Below are 24,906 nucleotides of genomic sequence, written 5' to 3' on the forward strand. Positions count from 1 at the left end.
CCATCAAAAAATATAATTATTTTTCTTAACTCTCGCATTCAACCCTTAAATTCGAGCATTTTTTAAAGCCTTTTTTTCTAGATTGTTTTTAAAAGTCGTATTTTCACTTGTTGAAGAGAAAAGTAAAAACTGCTGGTTTGACTCAACTTTATTTGGTTTTTTTATATGAAATTCAAAATTTTGGTCAAATTAGTTCTATTGCAATAATTATCTATTTAGATCTTAGACAAATATTTCAGTTTATTGTTAAACTTCAAATTGTATAAAAACATTTAAATCTATAAGTATATTAAAAATAATAATTACCTTTAGGTAGACTGCTTTTCAAATAATGCTTAGGATTGAAATTTACTTAATATATATACATATGTATGTATGTAATTCCTTTTGAGGTCCTTTTTAAATTACGAAATTTGTTTTAAATGAAAGATTTTTAATAATTCATTATTCCCATTATTAAAAAACTACGTTATTCTCCCCAAAAACAGAACTAAAATATTACATGTTGTGTAATACACATCTTACATGCTTACAAGTTATTTAGCGAGAAATTTTTTAATTATTGTGTTAAATATAACTTAAAGGTGTAGAATAGCTTTCAATTAAAAATTGAAATATCAATAAGCACAAAAAGGCAGAATGCTAAAAGAAGTTTCTGAAAAAAGTGCATTCCGTCGTTGAAAATTAGCTATTTTCGTTTATGAATGTGGTCGGCAATATTCTCATGATTTCACAATGAAGAAAAAATATTAATAGACATTAATCATCGGATGCTTAAACAAATATTTTATATTTGAATTGTTTAAAATTGTTCGCTTACAATTTAAAATAGCAACTTTACTTCATTATTGATTTAATAATTCATCAATAATTTCAAAATAAATATTTATAACATATTTACATATATTTATTTAATGTCAAATTAAAAATTCCTAAAAATCCCATTTTATAAACGATGATTCATCATATAAAGTACTTTATTATGTGTAATTTTACACACATATTACTCTGCAAAAGCTTTTAATAGTAAGCAATATATAATTTGATGCCTAAGCAATTCGTCTGATATAAATTTATGTATTTATATAGATTAACTCAAAGCAATCCTAAAAGACAAAAACAAAAACTAAAATGTAGTCTTTTCTGGTTATTCTTTAATAGTTGAAAATCTTACATATGCTTACAAGCATTTTCGCTAAAATTTAGTATTAAAAAAACTGAACTACTTAATTATTATTTATTAAAACGAAAATAGCCAATGCGAGGCTTTTAATTTTAAATAACTTAAAATATTCCCTTTTTAGTATTATTTCAGTGACCTACTTAATTTCAAAACCCATCACTGACTTCTGAGAATTGTCAACCATATTTAAATTAATTTTAATTTGCCTTGAACAAGCATCATTCATCTTCACTTGAAAATCACTGAATTAATAAATAAAAAATGTGCGCCTAACGAAAAGAGATTTTTTCAGTTCTATAAAATTTTTAATGCAAAATAAAAGAAAAAAAAATTAAACCAATTAAAAATTGTTTTTTTTAAACAAAGAATCGTAAAATAAATTTTAATAAAGTTCAGCAAATATGTACAAAGAAGATTATAATTTTTTTTATTAAACTAAACTTTGTTCGGCAATAACATAACTGTCATATATACATTATATTTATATATTACGTATATGCATACATACATATTTGTAAATCCATTTTAAGCGTCAAAAAAATATTACTTTTATTTTCTGGTGTGAGATAATTTCAGCGAAACTAATTTAACTTTTTAAAAATATACAGGTACATTAAAATGGTTAACATAAAAAACGAAAAAGACTACTTAAATAAAAAATTTTCTCGACTGTCATTAAACTCTTCTCCTCCAAATTGTTAATGTAGCAAAGGAAAATAATCGTGATTATGATTATCACAAGTTGTTTATGATTTTTGAGATTATTAATTTCCTACTTGTATTTCAAAAGTAAAATGTTCATTATATATATATTTTCATCTATATAATCAAACATAAATTGCCTTTTTGCCATCTTGCCTTTTTTTAATAGGAATTACATTCTTATTACGATTTGTCGTAGCTCATTTGACAGTATTGACTTCTTTGTAAGCCTTTTTACCCAAACCAAAAAAAAATCTATTATAATACCAATATCGATTAAAAATTAGTTAAATTTTGTTCCAGTTGCCAAAAAAATTATTTTTAAAAATTTTTATAATAATTTTCAAGCCAAAATAAGTTCGATTAATGTTCAGTAACAATGCAATTAGGAAAAAATATATCTTAACTTGTCACAAATTGTCCAACAACGGTTTTAAACTGAGAACCAAAACAAAACTATTATACGATTTTAATAACAAAACTTAATACATACTAGGTATGTATTAAGTTTTGTGATGTGATATAATTTCTTTGTGAAGTACGTTCAAAAATTTTCTGAGTTGTTAGAAATAATTTATTTTAATTAAATTTGTTTTATTTATACATTAACAGTAGTATTCCTTCTACTTCTATATAGTTGTGAAATAATGTACCCAGATACATAATGAGTGTATAAAAGTAGTATGCATAATTATGCATTAATTTATTATAAGTAATTGTATTTATATGTACACATGTATGTTTATCTAAATTCAGGTTATGAAATTTTTTCAATTATAATTTTAAATTAAAATTTATAACAAACTAATAATATAAAATATACACATATGTGATACTGTTGAAAACTTGTAAATGAATTTTGTAATCACATATATATATATTTCATATACGAGTATATGTGAATGTAGATCATTTTTTATGTAAATATACATACATATGTACATACATAAAAGTTAAATAAATTAAGAATAAATTATTGTTAGTTAAATTTGAAGGACATAAAGTTTTATTACCTGGTATACTTAAATGTATATCGAATATGATTGTAGTAGATATCTTAAGTTAGAAAGAATTTGATTGTTTAATAATTGTGCAGCAGTTATTTATTTTTTTTGTTGCATAAATAGTTAATTTTATCCTAAAGTAAATGGCATTTTACGGAGTGTATAGAAATGATTAATATTTCAGATCAGAAATGGCGCAATTAAGTTAATTATTCTTTTGTTTTTTATTTATAAACTTATTTAGAATAGTAAACAAAAATTCTGTAACAAATGGCATATTTTGTGTGTAATAATCTAATAAATAGTAATATAGCTTTGTAGTATCGTAAAAAGAATTCAAATTATTTTTACAATTATTAAAGTTTTTAAAAACTTTCTTATCCTAAACACACCTTTTATGTATTGTGTTACATTATTCTCTTCATTGCAAGTGTTAAGTGTAATAAAATGAAATTTGTTATAAATTTCATCGATGACGAAAACTATTCTGTCTCTTTCGAAGATGATAATTTTTGCAAAAAACAATAAATTTAAACAAAAATTACTGATGTTAAAGTTCTTGAAGCAATAAATAAGTATATAAGACCAAATCTCCCAATAAAAATATGAGAAAGATATTTATTTAAAAATTTCAATTGAAAAAAAAAAGAAAAAAAAATAATTAATACTTTTCTAAGTAATAAAACCTTAAAAACTAATTTTCAGTTTAACTTATTTGACATTTGATCGAATTTGTTTAATAGAATGAATAGCTATAGAGAATAGAGTATTTTTATTGTATTCACTGGAGCATATTTCTTTGTATATGTTTGTACATTTACTTCTATATAAAATAAAATTTACTTGCTTTTAAAAAAAAAAAATTTTTTTAATTAATAATCAAAAGCCCTTCTTTTTTCCAATTTCAACTTAAACAATTTAAAAATAAAAATTCTTTTTTAATTACTATTTTAAGGTCAATATTATTTTAAAATTTAATATCAAAAACTATTATAAAAAAAGAAAACAACAAAAATTATTATACATGTTTTTATAACTATAAATCCGTATCACTTTCATAATACATTTCTAAAGGCACGCATACAAATGCATGTATGTATTTGTAGCTAAATAACTTTTATATTGCTAAAACGAAACTTAGTACAAATTATATAAATGGCAGATTGTTATAAATTACAGTTATGCACGCTTATATAACATATGCATGTAAGTATAAACTATGTTTCAAAGTATATATTTTATTCATGCATATTTTGAGTAAAGAAAAACAAAGTTATTATTTAAAATTCTGGTGTTTCTAAGCGAGCTATGGAAACATTTTCTAGAAATTTACAATGGAACATATTTCTAGCTTTCAAACCATTAACTATGTAATACGACATATCCACATCTACATAAATGCAAATGTCCAACAAGTTCTTATAAACATTTTATATTCAGTTTACCCATGTGCATAATAGTGATATAATAATTTTGTATGTTTGTATGTATGTATGTATATATATAACTGTTAATTGATATATGTATTTATAGGTATGCACAATAAAACTTGTTTAAAATTTATCAATTCTACTTTTATTTTTTATTATAATTATTATTGTTATTCTATTATTATTTTGTTTCTGTTTTAATTTTTCTTATTCATAAACTTGTACTTCAAAAATATAAAATATTGAGATCGAATTTCAAATACCTATGTAAGTACATATGTATGTACATACGTATATACATACAAAAATATGAATAAAAAACATTTATATAGAAGGAAAAAGAAAAATAACAAATCAAAAACTTTTACATAGATCACGTTTAGTATAGTGACCTCAAAATTAATATGGACTGGCTATAGCTGACATTTAAATTTAATATTTTTTCTATTTCTGCTTTTGTTTTTCTTCTTTTTGAATTTTTTTTAATTTATTAAAAGTTTAGAATTAACATAATTATAAATATATGTAGTTTTTATTGATATTTATTATGTGTATTTCATTTTATGTATATTATATACATTCCGAAAAAATCTATTAACTCAAAAACATATTCATTTTGAGGAAGCTAGAAAAAAATATTTTTAATTTATGTCTGACTCTTTAAAAAATATCTTTAATTTATGAAAGGTATAGGATTCGTTGATTGTAATATTATATCCTACATATACCAATGTTAATACTAGTGATTTGACCGTGATATTTATGCTCTAACGGAAATTTGGTTGTCTCCCTCCATCAATAATCTTGAATTATTTAACTCTTCATTTTCTGTTTTTAGAAAGGACCGACATGGACTTTTCTTGCATGGACACACCCAAAAGGGAAGTGGGGTATTAAACGCCGTTGTAAACTCGTTATATAACCGACGATCTTGAAATGCAGTTAAAATTTAGCTGAATTCCAAAACGCTTTTCTTAGTCAATTGCTATATACCGCCTAACTCAAGTAAGGAGTTATAAGCAAAATTTTCTTCGGCAATTGATTATGTATGCAATTCTCTTAACCCGGAGGATGAGGTTTTTATTTTCTGAGATTTTAATCTCCCCAAAATTAGGTGGATGACTCATGATGAGGAACTATTTTTGATTTCAATTGACTGTTCTAGTAAGTTGGAGTTATCTTTTATAGATACGTTTCATCTAAATAATTTGCAATAAATATCCTCAAGAACAAACCATTTGTATAACTGTTTACCTATAACTGTCCCGGCTCCGTGGGTTAACATTGATATCTGTTATCCTCTGATATCTTTCTCTTATTGACGAACCCCTTTTCTATCGCTTTGAATTTGAAAGAGTGAATTTCGCATTGCTAAATGATTTCTTTTCTAGTAACGACTTCTCTTCAGTATTTAACTTTACTGAAATTGAGTCCATGACGGGTAAGTTTTATGAAGTCATTTTTGCATTGTTTATGCCAGTGTTAAAAACAAAAGATACTGGCTCTGGCCCTCCATGGTTCTCCAAGAGTTGAGGGTACTTCGCAACAAAAAGAATAACGACTACTATATCTATAAAACTTCGGATAACTTAATACGTTATCCCAAAGTTTTTTGGAAGTTTATAAACCATAGGAGGAAAAGTTAGTGTTATCCAACCTTCTTGAAATCCGGCGGGTATACAAGTAATAATTCCCAAACTTATTCCGAATTTTTTCGTAACGTTTTCGCCGAATCTTACTCTTTTTCATCTTCTCAATTAGATGTTGACGACTTTCGTCACATTGATAACTATCCTAGAACTACCTTTACAAATTTTGTCACGAAATCTTTTGCGGTTGAAAAATATCTTTCCAATTTGGGTTCTAGTCATGACATGAAAATTTTAGAAACACCAAAATTTTAAATGATAACTTTGAACAAGTGCTTTGTTCTCTGGCGTGTATCTTAACCGTAATTTTAAAAAGTCTTATTCTTCGGGTATTTTTCCTTCCGTGTGGAAGGAAGCTTTCATTAGGTCAATCCATAATAAAAATGACGTGTTAAACTACCGTCCTATAGCTAAACTATCGGCAATTCCTAAGGTTTTTGAGTTGATGGTATATGACAACATTTATTTCATTAAATGCCATTCATTAGTGGGCGTCAGCATGGCTTCTTGAAAGAGACATCCAGGGTGACTAAGCTAATGGAAACCACGATAGTTATTAAACGGACGTAATTTACACAGACTTTAGCAAAGCCTGTGACATGCTACCACATGACGTTATTATTTTAAAATTGAAACTCTTATTCCCTGACAACTTCTTAGCCTGGATAAAGTTATATTTGGTAGGACTTACAGAGTTATCTTTCGTTCAGCAATTTCTTCGCCTCTTTCGTCTAATTCTTGTGTACCCCAGGGTAGTCATTTAGGTCCACTGCTGTTCATAATTTCAATTAATGGTGTTGTTTCCATGTTAACGCACAGTAAGGTTTGCTGATGACTTGAAAATTTTCAAGGTATTATTATATGGTGAGGTATAAATATATGCTGATGACTTGAAAATTTTCAAACAAATTAGGTCTGCAAATGATGCGATGTGTCTTCAGAATGATCTTAACCGCTTCTACGGGTGGTATTCAAATAATTACCTAAAAATCAATGTAAGTAAATATGCACAGATGTGCTATTCTGAGCAAAGACGACTGCTTTTTACAAACTATACTTTGAATGGCCAAGCTCAATTGAGAGTATTCAAAAAATTTTGTTGAGGCTCGCATTGCGCCCTCTTCATTAGGAAGACCCCATAATTCTTTCAATTTATGGCTCAAATTAAATGACCTACCCACACTGGGTAAAAGACGTGATATTGCGGATTTTATTCATTTTTCAGCTTACGAAAACTGACTTAATCTCTTCCGACATTTTAAATAAAATTGTGATTAATTCCAACCTTAGGTCTCGTTCCCCTGATCTTTTCATGGTCCCTTTTCATAGGACCAATTATGGGAAACATGAACCTGTCAGCAGAATGCTGCATTTATGCAACAACCTTAAACCTGATTTTTCACTGAAGAAAGAAACGATGAAAAAGTTTCTATTTACTTATAGTTAAGTATAACCCTTTTTTATATTTTGACAAATTCTTCTTTTAATTTTTCATTAATAAGTTTTATTTTGTATAATTTTTAAATTTAATTTTTAAGTCAAAAATTTGTTCTGTCTTTTATGCATTCTTTAATTTTAAGTTATGTAAAATGTTTGGCTAAACATAAAGAAATAAATAAATAAATAATGTACTGTTGTATATGTAAATTAATTTATGTACAAATATAACTGTCACTATATACATTTAATGTGATGTTGTGGAAATTACAATTTTTTCATTTTAAGTAGTAAGTTGGATGGAAACTGTGATCTACTTTTTTTAATGGATTTCTTGTATCAATAAATTTATTTAGTCAATATTTTATGTTGATTTAGTGAAAATGAGTATTTTTATGAGCTGAAATAAATTAAAACTAAAATACAGACGAATTATAATGCCTTTAATTTATATTTGACCAAACAAAAGAAGGTATGTACATATGTATGTATATATGTATGTATAATGTTACATATTTATGTCTAGGCAAATGTAGTATAAAAAATATTTTACAACATTAAAAAATTTAAATCAGAGAAATAATTGTATTATTTAAGTTTCATTGATCATAGTACTATGTAATTTAAAATATTAAAAGTTGGAATTTATTTGGCTTGCATAGACTCTGTTATGAGTGTAAGCTTAAACTATAAAAATAATTTTCTCATAAAAATTTAATTTTACTGTTTCAGAACCTTGCAAAAGATTTAACACCCGTTAGTTTGCCCTATGGCAATAAATTCTTCTGCAAAAAAATGATTGCATTTTGAAAATTTTGAACAACTGAAAAGGCGAAAAAGAATATTTAAATGTCAAAGAAAGGGACATAAAAAAAATTCTGATGCATGATTTCACTAGTGCCATGTAAATTATTAATATACGTATGGTATTACAATACGAAACAGTTAGGAATCTTTACAGTTCAGAAAGAGAAGAGAAAAACCTGCTGAGAAAAAGTTTGATTATTTATTTTTTGTTTCTGATTTGTTTCTTTTAGGGTCCTAGAAAATCGAAAAAACAATTTAAAAATTTTCATTCTTCCTTAAAAATCTATACAAATACATGATTTTTGGTTGTACCTATTTCCTTTTGAACAATATTAAATAAATACTCATAATTTATAAATAACTTCCAACTTTAATATATTTGCAGATTTGGTGGACAGCTCTTTCCGTTGCATTAGGATTAGATATTCGTGGTGATGTTATACGAGGTGTGCCATGTATAAAACGTTATCATCAATTGTTTTGTCCAACTGCGGGAAATAGTTATCCAATGTAAGTAAAAATTTTTCTTATTAAAAAGTGTTTTTTAAAAACTTATAAAATGTCAAAACAAATGACTGTTTTTTAAGAATTTTTTGTTTTGGTAATGATACAAGAGCATGTAAAAATTTTTATTTCGAATTTCTTACAACTTTAAAATTTGATAATTCCTATTATGCTGTAAGAACACAAAACAAATATGTACATGTGTTGTCTTATATGGCACACACTTTGATCTATTGTGTAATTTGTCATCACTCATTTTTTTTCTCCGCGAATTTTTTTTTAGTTATTATAATTCAGTTCCTCTGGATTTATTCGCACCACATTGAATAAAATCTGTGGAATTGTAGTACCTATGAATTAAAACTTTTATTAAAAACACCGTCATTATAAGTCAATTCATATGAAGTATAAAAAATTTTATTAAAATAATATTAATGTTTTTATTGCAGCTGTCGTTTAAGTTTAAAATGCATACATACATACATATATATCTGTATGTAAAATATATGTACATTTAAGACTATTTAAAATTTAGCTTAATTAAAGTGAATTTTAAATACTATTTAAAATTGAGTTTATGTAGATTTAATTCCTAGGATATTAAAATATTGTTTTGCATTTGTGATTGATTAATTTTTTCATTTTAAATTAATATTTTATTGCGAGCAAATTTTATACAATTTTCAAAAATATTTTACTTTTGACATTAGGTTATAATATATAAAACGTTGCCAATATTTATATAGTTTGAGTTTACTCAAAAACTATTTATATCAATAAGCAGACATTGATAATAATTTTTAATTTAAATTACATATAATTGATTACTTCATATGCTTTAAAACTTAAATTATACATTATATTACCAATTTATGCAGACAAATTTATAATATTTTGTTTTATTTTTACAGTTTCAACAAAAAAAATATTATTGACAATAATGTGTTGCATATTAATTTAATTTTTTGACTAAATTATCATTGATAATGACAATGAAATGTTGATTTTTATATTTACATACACATACAAATATTTATAGACTTTTTTATCATATGTACATTATACGTAAAAATCAGTTGAAATTATTAAGAATTCGAAATACGATATAATATTATGCTTGAAAGCACCTTATAAATTAATTTCCAATTAAATTTATGAAAAAAAAAGTAAACGATATTTGAGTCAAATTCTTCAAAAATTATTTACGGTATACGTATACGAAGTTTTGAGTTACACATATACATACATGTATGATACTCGTAATTGAACAAAATTATTCAAATCAAATGGAATTTGAATATTTCTATTAAATTTGCGTTGATATAATAATAAATATACTTAAGGCTTATAAAAGTCTAGAGTTACCAGGAATTTAAAAATTTAGTTATGATACACATATGAATCGACAATATTTCTGACGAAAGATTGTCGACAAACCGAACAGGGTCCATAGGAAAATATAGCGACTAGAGTATAACAAACTCAACGAAAGCCATGAATTTTGAAGAAACTTGAGAACTCATTAAAAAAATCAAAAGAGCCGCTAGAAAATAGAAGCGAAAATTGATCGAACATATAGTATTCAAAGCGGAGCAGCAGCACACGTGATTTGCACCGAAAAATTAATAAACTTGTCGAGTAAAAAAAAGAGCACAACACGCCAATTAAAGACAGAAATGTCAACCTAGTGATTAATCAAGATGCCCACCTGATAAGATAGAAGTAACGCTATGAAACAAGTAGCAACGTAACACATACCAGCGCAGACATTAATGAAAGCAGTCCAGACAGAAAGCAGGAAAACTTAAGAATTTCTGAAGAACCTCCAAATATTAGTGAAATTGGAACAGCCATAAGAAAACTTAAGCAAAACAGGGCAGCAGATAGTGCTGGCATAATAATTCAACTGCTTCTGGCGAACACACGCACTATGGATCAGCTGTTAGAACCCCACATTTCATGAGCATGGAGTACGAATACGGGAAGAACTAGCATAGATCCGCTCATATTGAAGTTTTGTCGATCAGGCAAATACTTAGAATCCTAGTTGAGCAGTCAACAGAATCAGATCACCGCTTTACATGCTATTCATTGATTTTCGAAGGACTTTCGACACAGTCATGCATGATGGAAGGCGCTAGGCATAGGGCAACTCCTGAAAAAATAATCCGCCAAATCCAAACGTTGTATGACTTCTTCGGAGTAATACACAAAACGCGCGGTAATACACAAAAGACAAATAAACGAACACTTCGTTACTACCTCAGGAGAAAAACAGGGCTACCAACTTTCACCGCTGCTCTTCACAATCGTTACAACTCGCCTGCTCACGGAGAAGGGGCATAATCTGGAGTCCACGGTGAAGCGAGATAATTTGGACGACTAGAATGGAATTCAATGGACAACAAGTATATTTCGTCGATAACTAGCTTAATAAAGCAAGGGCAGCTTTCTTAGAGAAATTAACCTCTGAATACTCTGGCCATGTGTAAAACCAGTTCGGACGTGTGTATAGTAGCGAAACCAGGCTAATATCAAAATCTGTAGTGCAGAGACTGCAAGTATTTATTAACAAATGACTCAGAATTATATACCGAATTCTCTAGGCGAAAGTTATTAGCATTTAGGAACTCTAGATAATAACAGGAGAAGAAATTGTCAGACAAATGCGAAGAAAAAAGTGACAATAGATAGACACTCTAAGGAAACCTATCGGTAGCATTGCTGGAATGAGCTTAGAGTGGAATCCGCAAGGATCGAGAAAGCCCAGTTGCCCAAGAAATATTTAGCATAGATCTGTAAAAGCGAAGTTAGAAAGTGCAGGGATCAATTTAAGAAGGTGGCTAACAATTGATAAAAAGGTGGAGAGTATTGATAAAACAAATATACATATGTATGAATAGCTGTGTTTATGCGACGACTTTTGCACCAATTGTTGACGTGCGCATAATATGTCCATTATCGTTTCAAATAGCTTATGGTGAAAAAATAAGTAATGATATTATTGAGTCCTTGATTTTTTCATTAAGAGATAAAACAACTAATAGAATACAGCATTTTTTATTATTTTTCTAAAAAGATTTTACTTTCTAACAACTGAATTGGTTTCACTTTTCTAACCAATTAAAAGTAGGTCAAATGTTTGTTACGCATAATAATATTTTGTACTTAACGCAATAACAAAAAAAAATCTAATTTATTCAATCGTTTTTTGTTCCCTTGTAGATTAATTTAGAAATAACAATCTGTTTTAATTATGTGATTCTCATGTAATTCCCGGAAAATTAATAAATTTAAGATAGAAAAAACGTTATACATATGTATACATACGTATGTACATTTTTAGCTTAACAACCTGCTTATATTTTGAATATTGTAAAGTTCAGTTCAGACAAGCTCATTCAAATAAATTTTTATCGATTAGCAAAAAAAGAAACAATTAATAAAAATAATAAAAAGCAAAACAAAAAAGGCAAAAATTTCATCATCTTTTAAAAGATAGCGAACTAATTAGCATTCCCTCTCTTTCTACTTTTGAAATATAAGTTTAGGTTTCTCGACAATAAAACAACATGTACACATATTCGTATATGACTATGAATTTAAATGAAACAAACTCTTGTAGTATTAAAATATATTGTATATACGTATGTAACGGTGTATTACTAATTATACGGTTTTTGAAAAGTTTTTTTTTTCATTTTTGTTGACGACAACAAAACAGTACAATAAACTCATACATATGTATGTATGTATATACAAAGCAAGAAAAATTAAAACTTGAGACATGACTGTAAAATTGATAAAGATACATACATACATACTTATGTATGCATATAAAAATTTTTTTTGTATAAATTTGAAATTCGACACATTCTGTTCTTTTATATAACTCATGTTATATTCAAATATCGAAACTTAATTTCCTAAACCTATTTCCTATCCTAAGTCGTAATTTGCAATTGCTCAAAAGTTTTGGATTACAATTAAATCCTAAATAAAATATACATACATATGTATGTGCACATAGTATTATTACGCGCGAATGATTTGTAAGCCGACTTACATATACTGCGTCAACGACGTAATTAACTTTCGGGTTCAACGTGCTACTCACATCGGATTTTACTTGAAAAATTCTTTTGGAAATTGAAATGAACATGGGATTCTGCTCTAAGCAAGAAAATTCATTGCTAATCTTAACTTGTTTATTTTACTAAAACGCAATTTGAATGTAAGGTTTCGTACAACGTAACGTACATTTACTGCAATCCCAAAAAATAAATCTTTCGCAAGCTTAAAATAAGGGTAAACAACAACATTTAAAAGTTTTTATTCAGTTAAGATTTATTCTCAAAAAGTTCTGGTAAAAAATGTTAATGAAACTTTTACTTTTTAATAATTTATCATTGTTTCGTATCTTCAGTAAAACATACCTACATGCGTATGTGCACACATAAAGATTACATATACATATTGTGCATATGTATGTGAATGTATATGAATAAATTTGTGGCAACCGTACCACGTTCTTTTATATTATAAAAAAAAGTACAACTTTTGATTTCGTAAGAGGTATTTATTAAAAGAAAAAGAAGAATAACTGATACATAAATGATTCAATGATTCATTCGATTTCATTCTTAGTTCTGAATTTGATATTGTTGTGTTCTTATATATGTATGTTTTATGTAATTGTATAGTTAAACAAGGATCGTTATTCTTTAGGTGATTGACACCAATTGTATTTGATTGTATAGTTTATTCTACGAATACAATAATTGAGAAGGTCTTTAACCTTTTTATTTTAAGATAACAAATAATTTTTATTGTTTTACTGTAAACAAGACGGAAAATTATTATAAAAAGCTCAGATTTTTCAGTTCTAAAACTTCGAAGGAAATTTATTGATATTTTTTATGTCTTTTGTATGGATAATATTTCGATCAATAGTATTCTTAGTAGGTATAACTACAAAAAAACCTTATTTATTTAAATTTTGGAAAATTATAAGATAGTTTATTATATAATACCTAAATATTTTTTCCATTGTAGAGAAAAAATTGAAAAATTTATTGACGATAATAAGGCGTTAATGAGGCGAATGTATGGTGATTTTGAAATGACAGACTATGGTACACCACTTGGTCAAAGTCGACGTAGGCGTAGAAGATATGTTGATGACCCAGATATATTTATACCACCAGGTGTATTTCCAGCTGATGCATTTGAATCTGAACCGGATACTGAAGCGGGTGAAACATATTTTGGAAAATTACGTAAAAAAAGGCAAAGCTCTGGAAATAGAAATAAAAATAATCAAAAACCGGGAACTAATAATAGAGGTGGTAGTAATATTGGCAGAGGATCTAATGCCCCAAACAGTAGTACAGACAGTGGTTCTGGAAAGTAAGTTTGTATAGGAAATCAATAATGTTTCTCAATTTATGAAATTAAGTAAACTATTAACATGAAATATTATTTTATTATTTTTATAATCATTGTTACTTTATAATCATTTTGTTTCTTATAAAGTAAAAAGTTTTAACATCAGGAAATACTGGCGTATATATTTGATTTTATTTTAATTCTTATTTCATTAGAGTTGATGTTTGTGAGTCTAAAGTTGAAGTCGTAACACCATATTGGGCATCAAATTCAGCAGGAAAAATTCGCGCAATTGTTAATACACAACATTTTGAACAAGCAATACATCAAGAAATGTGCACGTAAGTTTTTATTCACCATCATTTTGATTATGGAATATACTTCACAAATAGTTATTTTGAAAAATGTTATTTTACTCTTCAACCAAGTAAGCATATTTAAAGTTTCCTTTTTCTTAATTTATTTTTAGGAAAGTAACAACAGCACGGTGTGGTAACGATTGTGGTTGCGAACAAAAATATAAATGGCATCGTCTTTTAGCCTACGACCCTGACAATGACTGTAAAGGAATATTTATGGATTGGTTTTTATTTCCATCATGCTGCGTGTGCAGATGTAGTCCATAGTTTTTTTTTCGTCAAATTATTAAAATATTTAAGTTTAATTAAGTGTAAGAAAAAAAAGAAAAAGTAATGTCATAACTTTGAAAAATTTAAGTAACAGCACATAGCTTGAAAAATTTTAAAATTAGGAAAATTTTTTTTAAAATGAAAATTTTTAATACTTTTATGTGCATAATTTATATAAAAAATAATTAATTTGGTATATGTAAATTTTTATTAAATTAAATATACATAATTATACATGAATATATTAGCAAAAATATATACATATGTATAAATAAAAAATGTTCAATTTAAATAAATTTTTAAAAAATTATTTTGTATTACAAGTATTGTAATATAGATTAATAAGAAAAACATCAAATATAATTGAGTTAGGCGAAAATAATTATTGATACATGTATTAGAAAATGTGTAATATGCTTTAGATATAAAATATGGTATACATACATATTCTTTTTTAAGTTTTCTTAGATCAAAATAAAAGTAAAAGCAACACGTTAGAGTTAGGCTACACCGTAACGAATTCGTAAAGATCTTCTTCATTAGGTTCTCTAAGCAAACAAATTAAACTAAAAACAAATTAATTTTCTCTATTTTAATTATTTTACGATTTCAAAAACTTGAACAGTGTTTAACGTTGAAATATTTGTGTTTTTTTGTATAGAAGTCCCTATACAAAACAAAATTTTTATTTTGCTTTTAAGAAGAATATTAACTTCAGTCTTTCTTTTACTGAAAAAATGTTCACTACGTTTATATTGTTAATATTTATTTTTAATTTTTATTAAATATTTTTCCTAACCGATTTTGAATTTGCAAATTCAAATCAAACTTTGTATACATTTGAACGTCTATCGAAAAGCAAATAAGTACGTTAAGTTGATGCGTAACATACACGTTATATAGACGTTCTTGTTGCATTTTTTATACGAGCTGAATATTATTAATTTTTCTTTTTCGAAGGATTATCTAATAAATTGTTCAAATTTAAAACAATATGGTCATATATAATACATTACACTTAGGTAATTCATAGTACAGTTTAAAAAATACATTTACCGTGATTGCAAAGTTGCAGTAAAAAAGTATTGCTAAACCATTCAATAATATTATGATATAAGCTGAATTAATTGTGTACATATTACATACTGCAATTCTCAAGTCAGGGATACTCGCATGTAATAATAATACAAGACATTATATGAAACTTAGTGAGCATATACGAAATTATTAAAATTGTTAGTTATATTATACGGCTATAACGAAATTTTTAACTGCGTTTTGTTTAAATGTTAAAAAAAATATAATAAAATTTGTGAATTTTAATTTTAGATGTAATAAATGTTCCGTAGAATATATAGCTATTATATACTGTTTAAATATTTCATAAGGAATTTTTATAAGTAGATTTTTTTTTATTTTTTTCATTAATTCATTTGAATGCCTTGTAACTATTTTCCATTAAGCTAAAAAAATAAATAAAAAAAGCTCCTGTAGTAAGAAATGTAGAATTCTTGTCAATCTACTTTATTCAAAAATTTTTTACTTTGTTGAATAAAGTAAATTGCTGAAAATTTCTGATGATGGAGTATGTTCATATGTAAATTTTATAATGTTTCTCAATTTATGAATTTAAGTAAAAACTTAATCTATAAAATATTATTTTCTTATTTTTAAGTTATTTTGTAAAATATTCTTGTTCCTTCATAATCATTTTGTTTCTTATAAAGAATGTCTTTTAAAAAAATTAACAAAAATAATAAAAATCGTGTATATTCAATATAATCTTTGGTGATATGAAAATTACATTTATGTGTACATACAGGATTGAAATCGCTAAATCAAAACAAAGCATTTTTGCATTGTAATTTATTTTTCCGTTAAAATAATATGTGAATATTCTTAATTTGTATAGATAATAACTTAATTACTTTATGTAGGTACACTATTCATAATATTGTTACCCAATATTTTAATTATATTATTAATGCTAACAATAACAACTGCCAATAGAATTAAAATGTTAAAATGATTTTATTATCACTATATTATTAATACGATAATTAGAATTTGAAAAAAATATTCGCATATAAGCTATTATATCCAAAAATTTATAATGTTAAAAATATTGAACTTCCAAATTTAATTTTATTTCTGAAATATCTTTCATTTTAAAAAATGTTTTTTAAAATTGTAAAAAAATTAACTTATAATTTCAATAATTGTAAAAGAATTAACTTATAATTTCAACATTTTTTGATCTTACCAAATTGATTTAGAATTATTTGGAGCAATTTTAAAACTTTAAATATTCCTCATTTCAAAATTGAAGCAATGCGACGGCGTATGTATATAAAATTTTTAAATTGCCCAAATGAAAAAATTTATGTTAAAAAATACCTTTTTGAAAAAGTATTTTTCATTAGTACAATTTATTAGCCTTTTGACTCTTGGTGCAACAGAAACTTTGCACTATAAGAAGCAAAGGATTTAGTGCAATAGCACCCTGACTACATTTTTTACTTTAAATTGTGGAAATTTAATATTTTTAAATATTTATCTGTCCTATTTTTTTAAATATATATTACAATAGATTAGAAAATCGTTTTAATAATTCTAAATATGTATTTAGTTTACGTTTGAATTTCAAGAAGAAAAAGAAAATAAATGATCATATAAGCTATGTACTTGTCAACATATATAATTATTAAAATTTAAATTAAGTGTAAAATTATTATATTTGTATTATTCATTTTAAAAGTAGGTTACTCTTCATAATCAGATGTGCATATATACATACATATATAAAAAACTCATCTATAAATTTAAATATTTTTGTCCATTGATACTTTTTTTGATTAAATGTAATGTTAAAAACTAACCTTAAAAGTGCCTTAAAAATTAATTGATTGTAAAACAAATTTTTTTGTATATATATTTGTATAATAATGTATAATTTAGTACTATTTTTCGAAATAAACTATAAAATTTTACTTATTTCCTAAAGGTGTACCCAAATTGTTTATTCTATTCAACGTCTAATTGCATGCTCTATGGTTCATATAGTTAACATTTTGAAGATTTCCTTGCTTCAATCAAATTTAATGTGATGATTTTCACTAAAAAAAGTTTTCGCATAGAAAAGTAAAAAAAATTTTGTGAGTAAACAAAAATAAAAAGTTGCAGAATTTTTCAAGGTGTCATTCGGATAGTAAACATGTATTTGAATGAATTTGAGTATTGTTTCAAGCTTATTTTGGCAGTTTTTCTCAGATATTTTTTTCAGATCGAATTTTCAAAAAAATTTGCGTTTTATCGATTAGCAGGCATCGATTCAGGTAAAGGCTTAAAGCCAGAAAAAAAACTTATATTAAGTAGGTTTAGATATCAATTTTTAGTGCCAAATTTGGCATAAAAAATTTTAGTTTTGGATTGAATTTTTAAAAGATCGAGTTTTAAAAGCGCATTGATAAAATAGTGACAATGATTTTATTGTGCGATAATACATAAAATATTACATTTATTTTATTCTATAAATGCCACAGATTCTCTTATTGTAAATATTAAAACGCAAGTTGGCTTGATAATTTTCTTTTTTCTTATTTTAATTTATTTTCATATCTGTATGTTATAATTTAAATGAAATTAAAATGATGTTTTTTTTAGTTCATATATGGTTGTTTTCAATAATTTAATTCAAAGTTATTTTATTGAAAAAAAAAGGTCTCTATAAAAAAATAAGTTTTGTCTCATAATCTTTTTGCTGAATTTTAAAATAATGAATGAACAGATTGTATTAATCCTAACATATACTTTGATGTTGTCAAAAAATAGTTAGTTATTTTATTCAACTTATTTTAAATTGTTTTTTTTTTTTGTAAAACAGTGAGTATAAAACATATTAAATCTGACATCCGAACTCATATTTCAATTGCATAACAAATGTTTCATACTTTTTATTAATATAATACGTTAACAAAATTTACCAGATAGGTAATTTTCAGAAATAGAACTTAACTGGGTTATTTTTTAATTTTTATCTTGTAAAGAATTTTAATATTTTACAATAAATTTAAATTTTATTCATGAATCTTCACATGTTTGGTATAATTGTGAATATTAACTGAAAACCACGCCATTGTGAATTATGGACTCTGCTGAAATAATTAGAACAACAAAAAGTCGTTTGTAAAACTCAACTGTCAAATGAATTGTCAAGTCGGCCATTATTATATTTTTCTTATGAAGGACGACGAAGCTTCAAAATAACAAAAAAGTTGAAAGATAAAATCTATTTGTGAATTTTATTTATCAAAAAATATAACTTTTTTTAAATAATTTAGATTAGAAACTAGAATATTTTATAAAAATGTATTCTTATAATATTTTTATAATATAATGTGAGATATAAATTTTAGAAACATTTAAGAAAAGCTTTGCGAATTAATTGAAATTTTTTTCAAATGGTATGTAAACAATTGATTTGAGTATCGAATTGTAAATTTTTATATATAAATGTATTAGGCAACAATATTTTGTAATTAAAATTTAATTATTATATTATACCGTTTTATATATTAAGCATCGATAGAGTTTTTTTTCAAATCATAAAAACAGTACAAAAGTAAATTTTTAAAATCGATAAAAATTATAAATGTTAATTTATTCTTAATGGCGTATGTGAAGTTTTAAATATGGAAGGGTATACCTGAATATAAAATATTTTTTTAATTTTAGAGGACAAAATTCATTGTGTTTATTATAAAATATCTTTGATAAGAAAAAATAAATTGGAATTAAAATAGTTCTTACCAAATTATTTAGGAAGATTTACATGTGTTTACTGATTATTTTTACCCACAAAATATACCTACCTAAGACTTGGACTATTAAAAGGTGAAAAGAAAAGCGAATCAGTAAACTTATCAATAATTTTTTATCATTCTTTTTCTTATAATGTAAATATTAACTTATGTTTGCAGATAAGAATGATTTTGTGAGGCTATTTAAATTATATTTGGAAAAAATGATTTCTAATACTGTATGTATTTAAATTTATAATTCAGCTGTTTCTAAGAATTTTTGAGACACTTTATCTGTTTTCAACCTTCTATACTATATTGCTTCCTTTTCTATTTTTTTTGTTTTTATCAGTGACAAAAATCTTTCCAATAAGATAACGTTTTCAAACATTTCCGGACCCAAACTAAGGTGGCTTAAATGTAGTACCTACGAATCTATTTTGAATTTTATTTGAAGAACTGGTTAGATTTTTATCACCTATTCGAAAAATATTGATTCCCACTTTTTTATAAGCATCTTTTTTAGCTATAAATATATAAAGTTAATTTTTTATCAGCTCAGGATTTGTTTTGTTGGTATTTTTGTTTCATTTCCATTTTTATTGTGAAAAATTGACAATTCGTTTTTTATTTGAAAATTTACTTATTACCACAGATATGTTCCTACTACGTTATATTTTGTTCATTTATACGATTTAAATTCAAACGAAATCAAAATATGTAATGTTCCTAAAATTGATAATTATTTCCCAGATTTTTTGTTTTTTACATACTAAATAATTATAAATAATAAATCTAATATTCATTAAATTAAACTTTTTTTTAGGTACCTATGCAACTGGAAATTTGCTAGATTCGCACAAATCAAAATTAAAATGAATTTTCATAGTAAAAAAAATAGTTGAAAAGTTAAAAAAATTTATTAATTTCCTAGTTGAATTCAAAATAGTAAGAGGAAGTGGATATAAAAAATATAAAAGTGCAATAGTATCTACAACGCTAGAAATTAAGAAATAAATTCTGAATGAAGATTTTTGTTTCTATTTAGACCACTTTAAAAAAATTTATTTGCCATGGCTATGATGAAAAGCCTTATTTTTAATTATAAGTTGAAAGAGTTTAGAGAGGTTTCATATCCCATTGAATTTAAAAGTGAGGATGTCTGTTTAATATTATGTAAAGAAAATCGTATACTACCTACAGTACGTGTTTTATTTCAATTACGCATTTGTGATACTGAACATTGGATACCACCTGGAGAACCTTTGAAACCATATACAAAATATGAATTTCGCATAAGATTTAGAATTCCAGAATTAATCTCATTAAAAAAATTAGATGAAATAACATATGATTATTTTTATCATCAAGCTCGTTTTGATATGGTAATGGGAAAAATTGATGAAATTAAATATCCAACACATAAAGATCGTGTTCTAGGTATTTGTGTAGTTGATACATATATAGATATGATCGAAAAATGTATGTCAATTGAAGATATTGAAAAAAATTACAAAAAATATATACCAAAAGAATTATTAAAAATTCATAAATTATTTGCCAAAAGAAAGTTATTTGCTGGATTAAGGCACATAAAAGAATCAAGCCATGATTTGTTTTATGTTAAAGGATCATACTTAAATACAATCTACGATATGGCACCAAACTATTTGATTGAACAATATGAAGGCAGGGCAAATTATTTACCTGAAGATAATTTTAAAGATGGACGTTGCCCTGTTTTAATAGAATTCAATCCACACCATGAATCTGAGCCAGGATTAAGAGTTTTTTATCGCTATAAAGGAAAATGGCGACATATTGTGAAAATCGATCAAATATATGTAATTTCTAAAAGCTTTGCACAACAAGAGAATTGTGTCAGATTAGAAGTAGGAGATTTACCAAATGGATATACATTAGAGTTTTTCAATTCAAATGATAGAGATTCATTTATTACATGTGTAGCTGGCTACTATAGACTGATGGTGAGATGGAACACCGATTTATGTTTTGAATTCAAAACTCCTTCATTAACTGAGTTAAAAGAATTAAAATGTCATGGACCAGTTGGTGGAGATTTTTCATATGGACAAATAAGAGAAAAAAATAATAACCCGGGTTCATACATCATAAGGCAAAGTGAAAGGGAATATGATACTTATTATATAGACATAAATACAAGAATGTTAGTTGATTATTATATTTATAAAACGTTAATGAGAAAGAATATTTTAATTTTTTTTAGAGCGCATACCGAAACTCTTAAAATTACTCGAGATAGCAAAAAATGGTACCTGCACTCACAGGAAACTAAAAGACCATTTGAAAAATTGACTGATCTAGCATTAAGTATTGAAACAAATTCTGATAAATTTCGTATACCACCTTCTGATTACGATCAAACCCCATTGCTTTTAATATGTTTACCTAAAAGCCAAATCAAAGCTAAAAAGGCGGTTGACGAAAGTCTTAAAGAGGAATTGCAACGAAAACGTGTACAAGTATTCGATCCAAAAATAGATTTATGTGTGTACCAAAGTAAGTTAAATAAAATTTTCGTTTATTTGTGCTTTCTATAGACATTTTCTATTTAAGACACGGCAAAAGACTGTGAAGGAGGGATGATGGAAGAAATGAAAGCGGATTGGGTTTTAGTGAACCAACATTTGAAAGTTACTCTCAAAATCTTAAAATCGGAGAGGCATGTTGCAGTAAGTTATTGTTAAAGTAGATGCTGTTCAATACTAGTTTTTTTTTTTATTAAACAAGGATTTTATGAAATTGGCAAATACTTGGGGGAAAATGTACTCACATGAATTTTTGAAATTGTATGGAATAACACTCTCTACGCCCTACGCTATGATAATGGAATATGCAAAGAGCGGGCCTTTAAATGAGTTTTTACAACGAAACACAAATATACCATTAATTTGTTTATTAAATATTGTTCATACTCTCGTCAGGGCTATTGTTTACTTACAGGAAAATAAATTTTTTCATGGTTTCATTAGGTGCTGCAATCTTCAAGTTATTAAATATGATGCAAAAACCAACGAAATTGTTGTAAAGTTGGCCGATCCAGGATTTCCAAAAAAATATACTAGAAAGGAGTAATATAATTGATATTTTGCGTTCAAGAAATTTTTTTGCTAAGAAATATATGTTTTTAGTTTACCTTGGATTCCATTAAATTACCACAACGATTTGGAAAGAGCTAAAAAAGATTTGAGTTCAGAATTCTGGGCATTTGCAACCGTTTTGTGGGAAATATTTTCATATGGTGCCCCTGTTGATCTTTTTGATACAAACGGATTGCAAAGAAATCTTCGTGAAACTGGTTCTATTTTACCTCTTCCTGAGAACTGTCCTGAAGATATGAAAATAACAATAATGGATGGTTATTGCTTAGACCCTGAACAGAGGTTCAACAGGCAGTTAATTTTCTCACGACTTTCTGCCATTAAAGAAGAAAATTATAGTAATTATGATACGCCTCTTACAGAAACAACATCTTTAGATACTCAGTCAACGAGATCAAGTGAAGGATCTCGAACAACAGGCCAAACAACATGTGATAATTGTAGTGAACCAAGTTCATGCTCTGATTTTTCTACTTGTGACAGAATACCATTAATTCATAACTCTAGACAACGTCACAATTCACATAATGGTTGTGTTAATCAATTCAATGGCTTTCCAACATCTGCTAGTTATTTTGCTGATACTCCATTGGCAACTCAATTGAGTGATGGTAGTACTGTAGTGCAATATGAAAAAATAGGCGAAGGTCATTATGGCACAGTATATCGTGGCGTTATTCATTATAGTCATAACAGAGGTTCAAAAAAAGTTGCCATAAAAACATTAAAACCTGATTTTCATAAGCATTTATCAGAAGACTTTGAAAGGGAGATTAATATTATGAAGGTGAATTTAATTTATATTTATTTTTAAAATTAAAAGAGCGTGAATTACTTATGCAATTTTTTTCTTCTCTAGTCGCTTGATCATCCAAATATAGTAAAAATATTGAAGTGGAATAAGAGACCACAAATCTCTATTATTATGGAATTCGTAGAGTGCGGATCGTTTATAATATATCTATCGTCACAAAAACCAAATTTGACCAATGACATTCTATTAAATTTTGCACTCGATATTGCTAATGTAAAGTAAATGACACAACAATCGAACAACTATTTAATACAATTAATTTTCAGGGTATGCACTATTTAAGAGAAAAGAAGATAATTCATAGAGATTTAGCAGCAAGAAATATTTTAGTTGACAATGATTGTGTTAAAATTTCGGACTTTGGCTTAGCTCAGTATGCTGATTCAGAAGGATATTATCTTGTTAAAAGTGATAGAGCAATACCCATTATATGGTACTTAATTTTTTTTTATCTCACTTGATGAACAGAAAATGAGATGCAGAATGAAGTATATTTCAAAAAATTTTTATAAATTTTTTCCGTATATTTATTTTTTAGGTATGCACCAGAAACAATTCGAACAAATAAATTCTCATTTCAATCTGATGTCTGGTCGTATGGCGTAACATTATTCGAAATGTTTTCAAGGGGAGAAAAGCCCAATTTAATACCGAATAAAGAAGTAAATCAAGCTGAATTTTTAAATTTGCTTGAAATTGGGCAAAGGTAAAAAAAAAACCAATTATAATATATAGAAGAAAATAAATAAATAAAATATTTTTATTTTTAAAATACAAGGTTACCTAAACCGATAATCTGCCCAGATAGTGTTTATGAACAGTTAATGCGGCCATGTTGGTATGCTAATCCTAAAGAGAGGCCTACATTTAAGGATATCATCGAAACAATCAAGAGACTTCAAAATGAAAATGGCGAATTTTTAACGTAGGATTCTTTTCAAACAAAAATAAATTCATGTAAAACAAACATACAAGTATATAAATACTACTTTAATTAAAATAAAACCTAAATATAAATATTTTATAAGTTATATTTTTTAGATGTGAATAAGTTTGATTGTTTTAGCATATTCTTTATTGTATATATATATTTCTTTTTTAAGAAGTATATATTTTTTATATTTTTAGTCAAACATTATATGTTTATGTTAAGAAAAAAAATATATCTGTAGATAAAATCGCTTAAAAAAATAATAAATGTTAATTATTAATGTTAATTGGTATAATATGAATTATGTAGTGTTCTAACATTTAATTATGCAAAAAGAAAAAAAAATTAAATTTAATTAGTTATTTTAAAAGAATGTTTTTTAAAGATCATATTAAATGCTGTTTTTTCTTTAAGCAAACGTGAAATTAATTCTGTTTAAATATATGAATTAATGACTAAATATATGTAAATGTCAAACAATAGTAT

At 25.9% G+C, this 24,906-nt stretch overlaps 2 protein-coding genes across 2 annotated transcripts in view; both read left to right on the forward strand.

The window, feature by feature from the left end:
- Positions 1-16,225, forward strand: part of LOC129608377 (protein spaetzle 3) — a 58,773-nt gene extending 42,548 nt beyond the window's left edge. The window contains exons 3-6 of the mRNA XM_055519861.1: positions 8,598-8,722; positions 13,772-14,125; positions 14,320-14,445; positions 14,574-16,225. Coding sequence (XP_055375836.1) covers positions 8,598-8,722; positions 13,772-14,125; positions 14,320-14,445; positions 14,574-14,730 — 762 coding nt within the window. The 3' untranslated portion in view covers positions 14,731-16,225. The remainder of the gene's footprint in view (positions 1-8,597; positions 8,723-13,771; positions 14,126-14,319; positions 14,446-14,573) is intronic.
- Positions 16,226-18,986: 2,761 nt separating this feature from the next.
- LOC129608260 (tyrosine-protein kinase hopscotch) lies at positions 18,987-24,819 on the forward strand. The gene is made up of 10 exons (XM_055519651.1): positions 18,987-19,196; positions 20,359-21,720; positions 21,781-22,073; positions 22,131-22,246; positions 22,305-22,645; positions 22,706-23,462; positions 23,535-23,702; positions 23,756-23,922; positions 24,028-24,195; positions 24,268-24,819. Exons 2-10 carry the CDS (start codon positions 20,606-20,608, stop codon positions 24,416-24,418), a joined length of 3,276 nt encoding a protein of 1,091 aa, XP_055375626.1. The 5' UTR covers positions 18,987-19,196; positions 20,359-20,605; the 3' UTR covers positions 24,419-24,819.
- The last annotated feature ends 87 nt before the right edge of the window (positions 24,820-24,906 follow it).

The sequence above is a fragment of the Condylostylus longicornis genome, unplaced genomic scaffold, assembly GCF_029603195.1.
Source record: "Condylostylus longicornis isolate FDR11 unplaced genomic scaffold, ASM2960319v2 ptg000031l, whole genome shotgun sequence".
NCBI lineage: Eukaryota > Metazoa > Arthropoda > Insecta > Diptera > Dolichopodidae > Condylostylus > Condylostylus longicornis.

Excerpts from the sequence above, each read along its gene's own strand:
- LOC129608260 (XM_055519651.1), top strand. The coding sequence starts at position 20,606 with ATGGCTATGATGAAAAGCCTTATTTTTAATTATAAGTTGAAAGAGTTT. Across the intron at positions 22,646-22,705 it reads AAAAAATATACTAGAAAGGA|TTTACCTTGGATTCCATTAA; the intron begins GTAATATAATTG and ends ATATGTTTTTAG. Across the intron at positions 24,196-24,267 it reads TTGCTTGAAATTGGGCAAAG|GTTACCTAAACCGATAATCT; the intron begins GTAAAAAAAAAA and ends TTAAAATACAAG.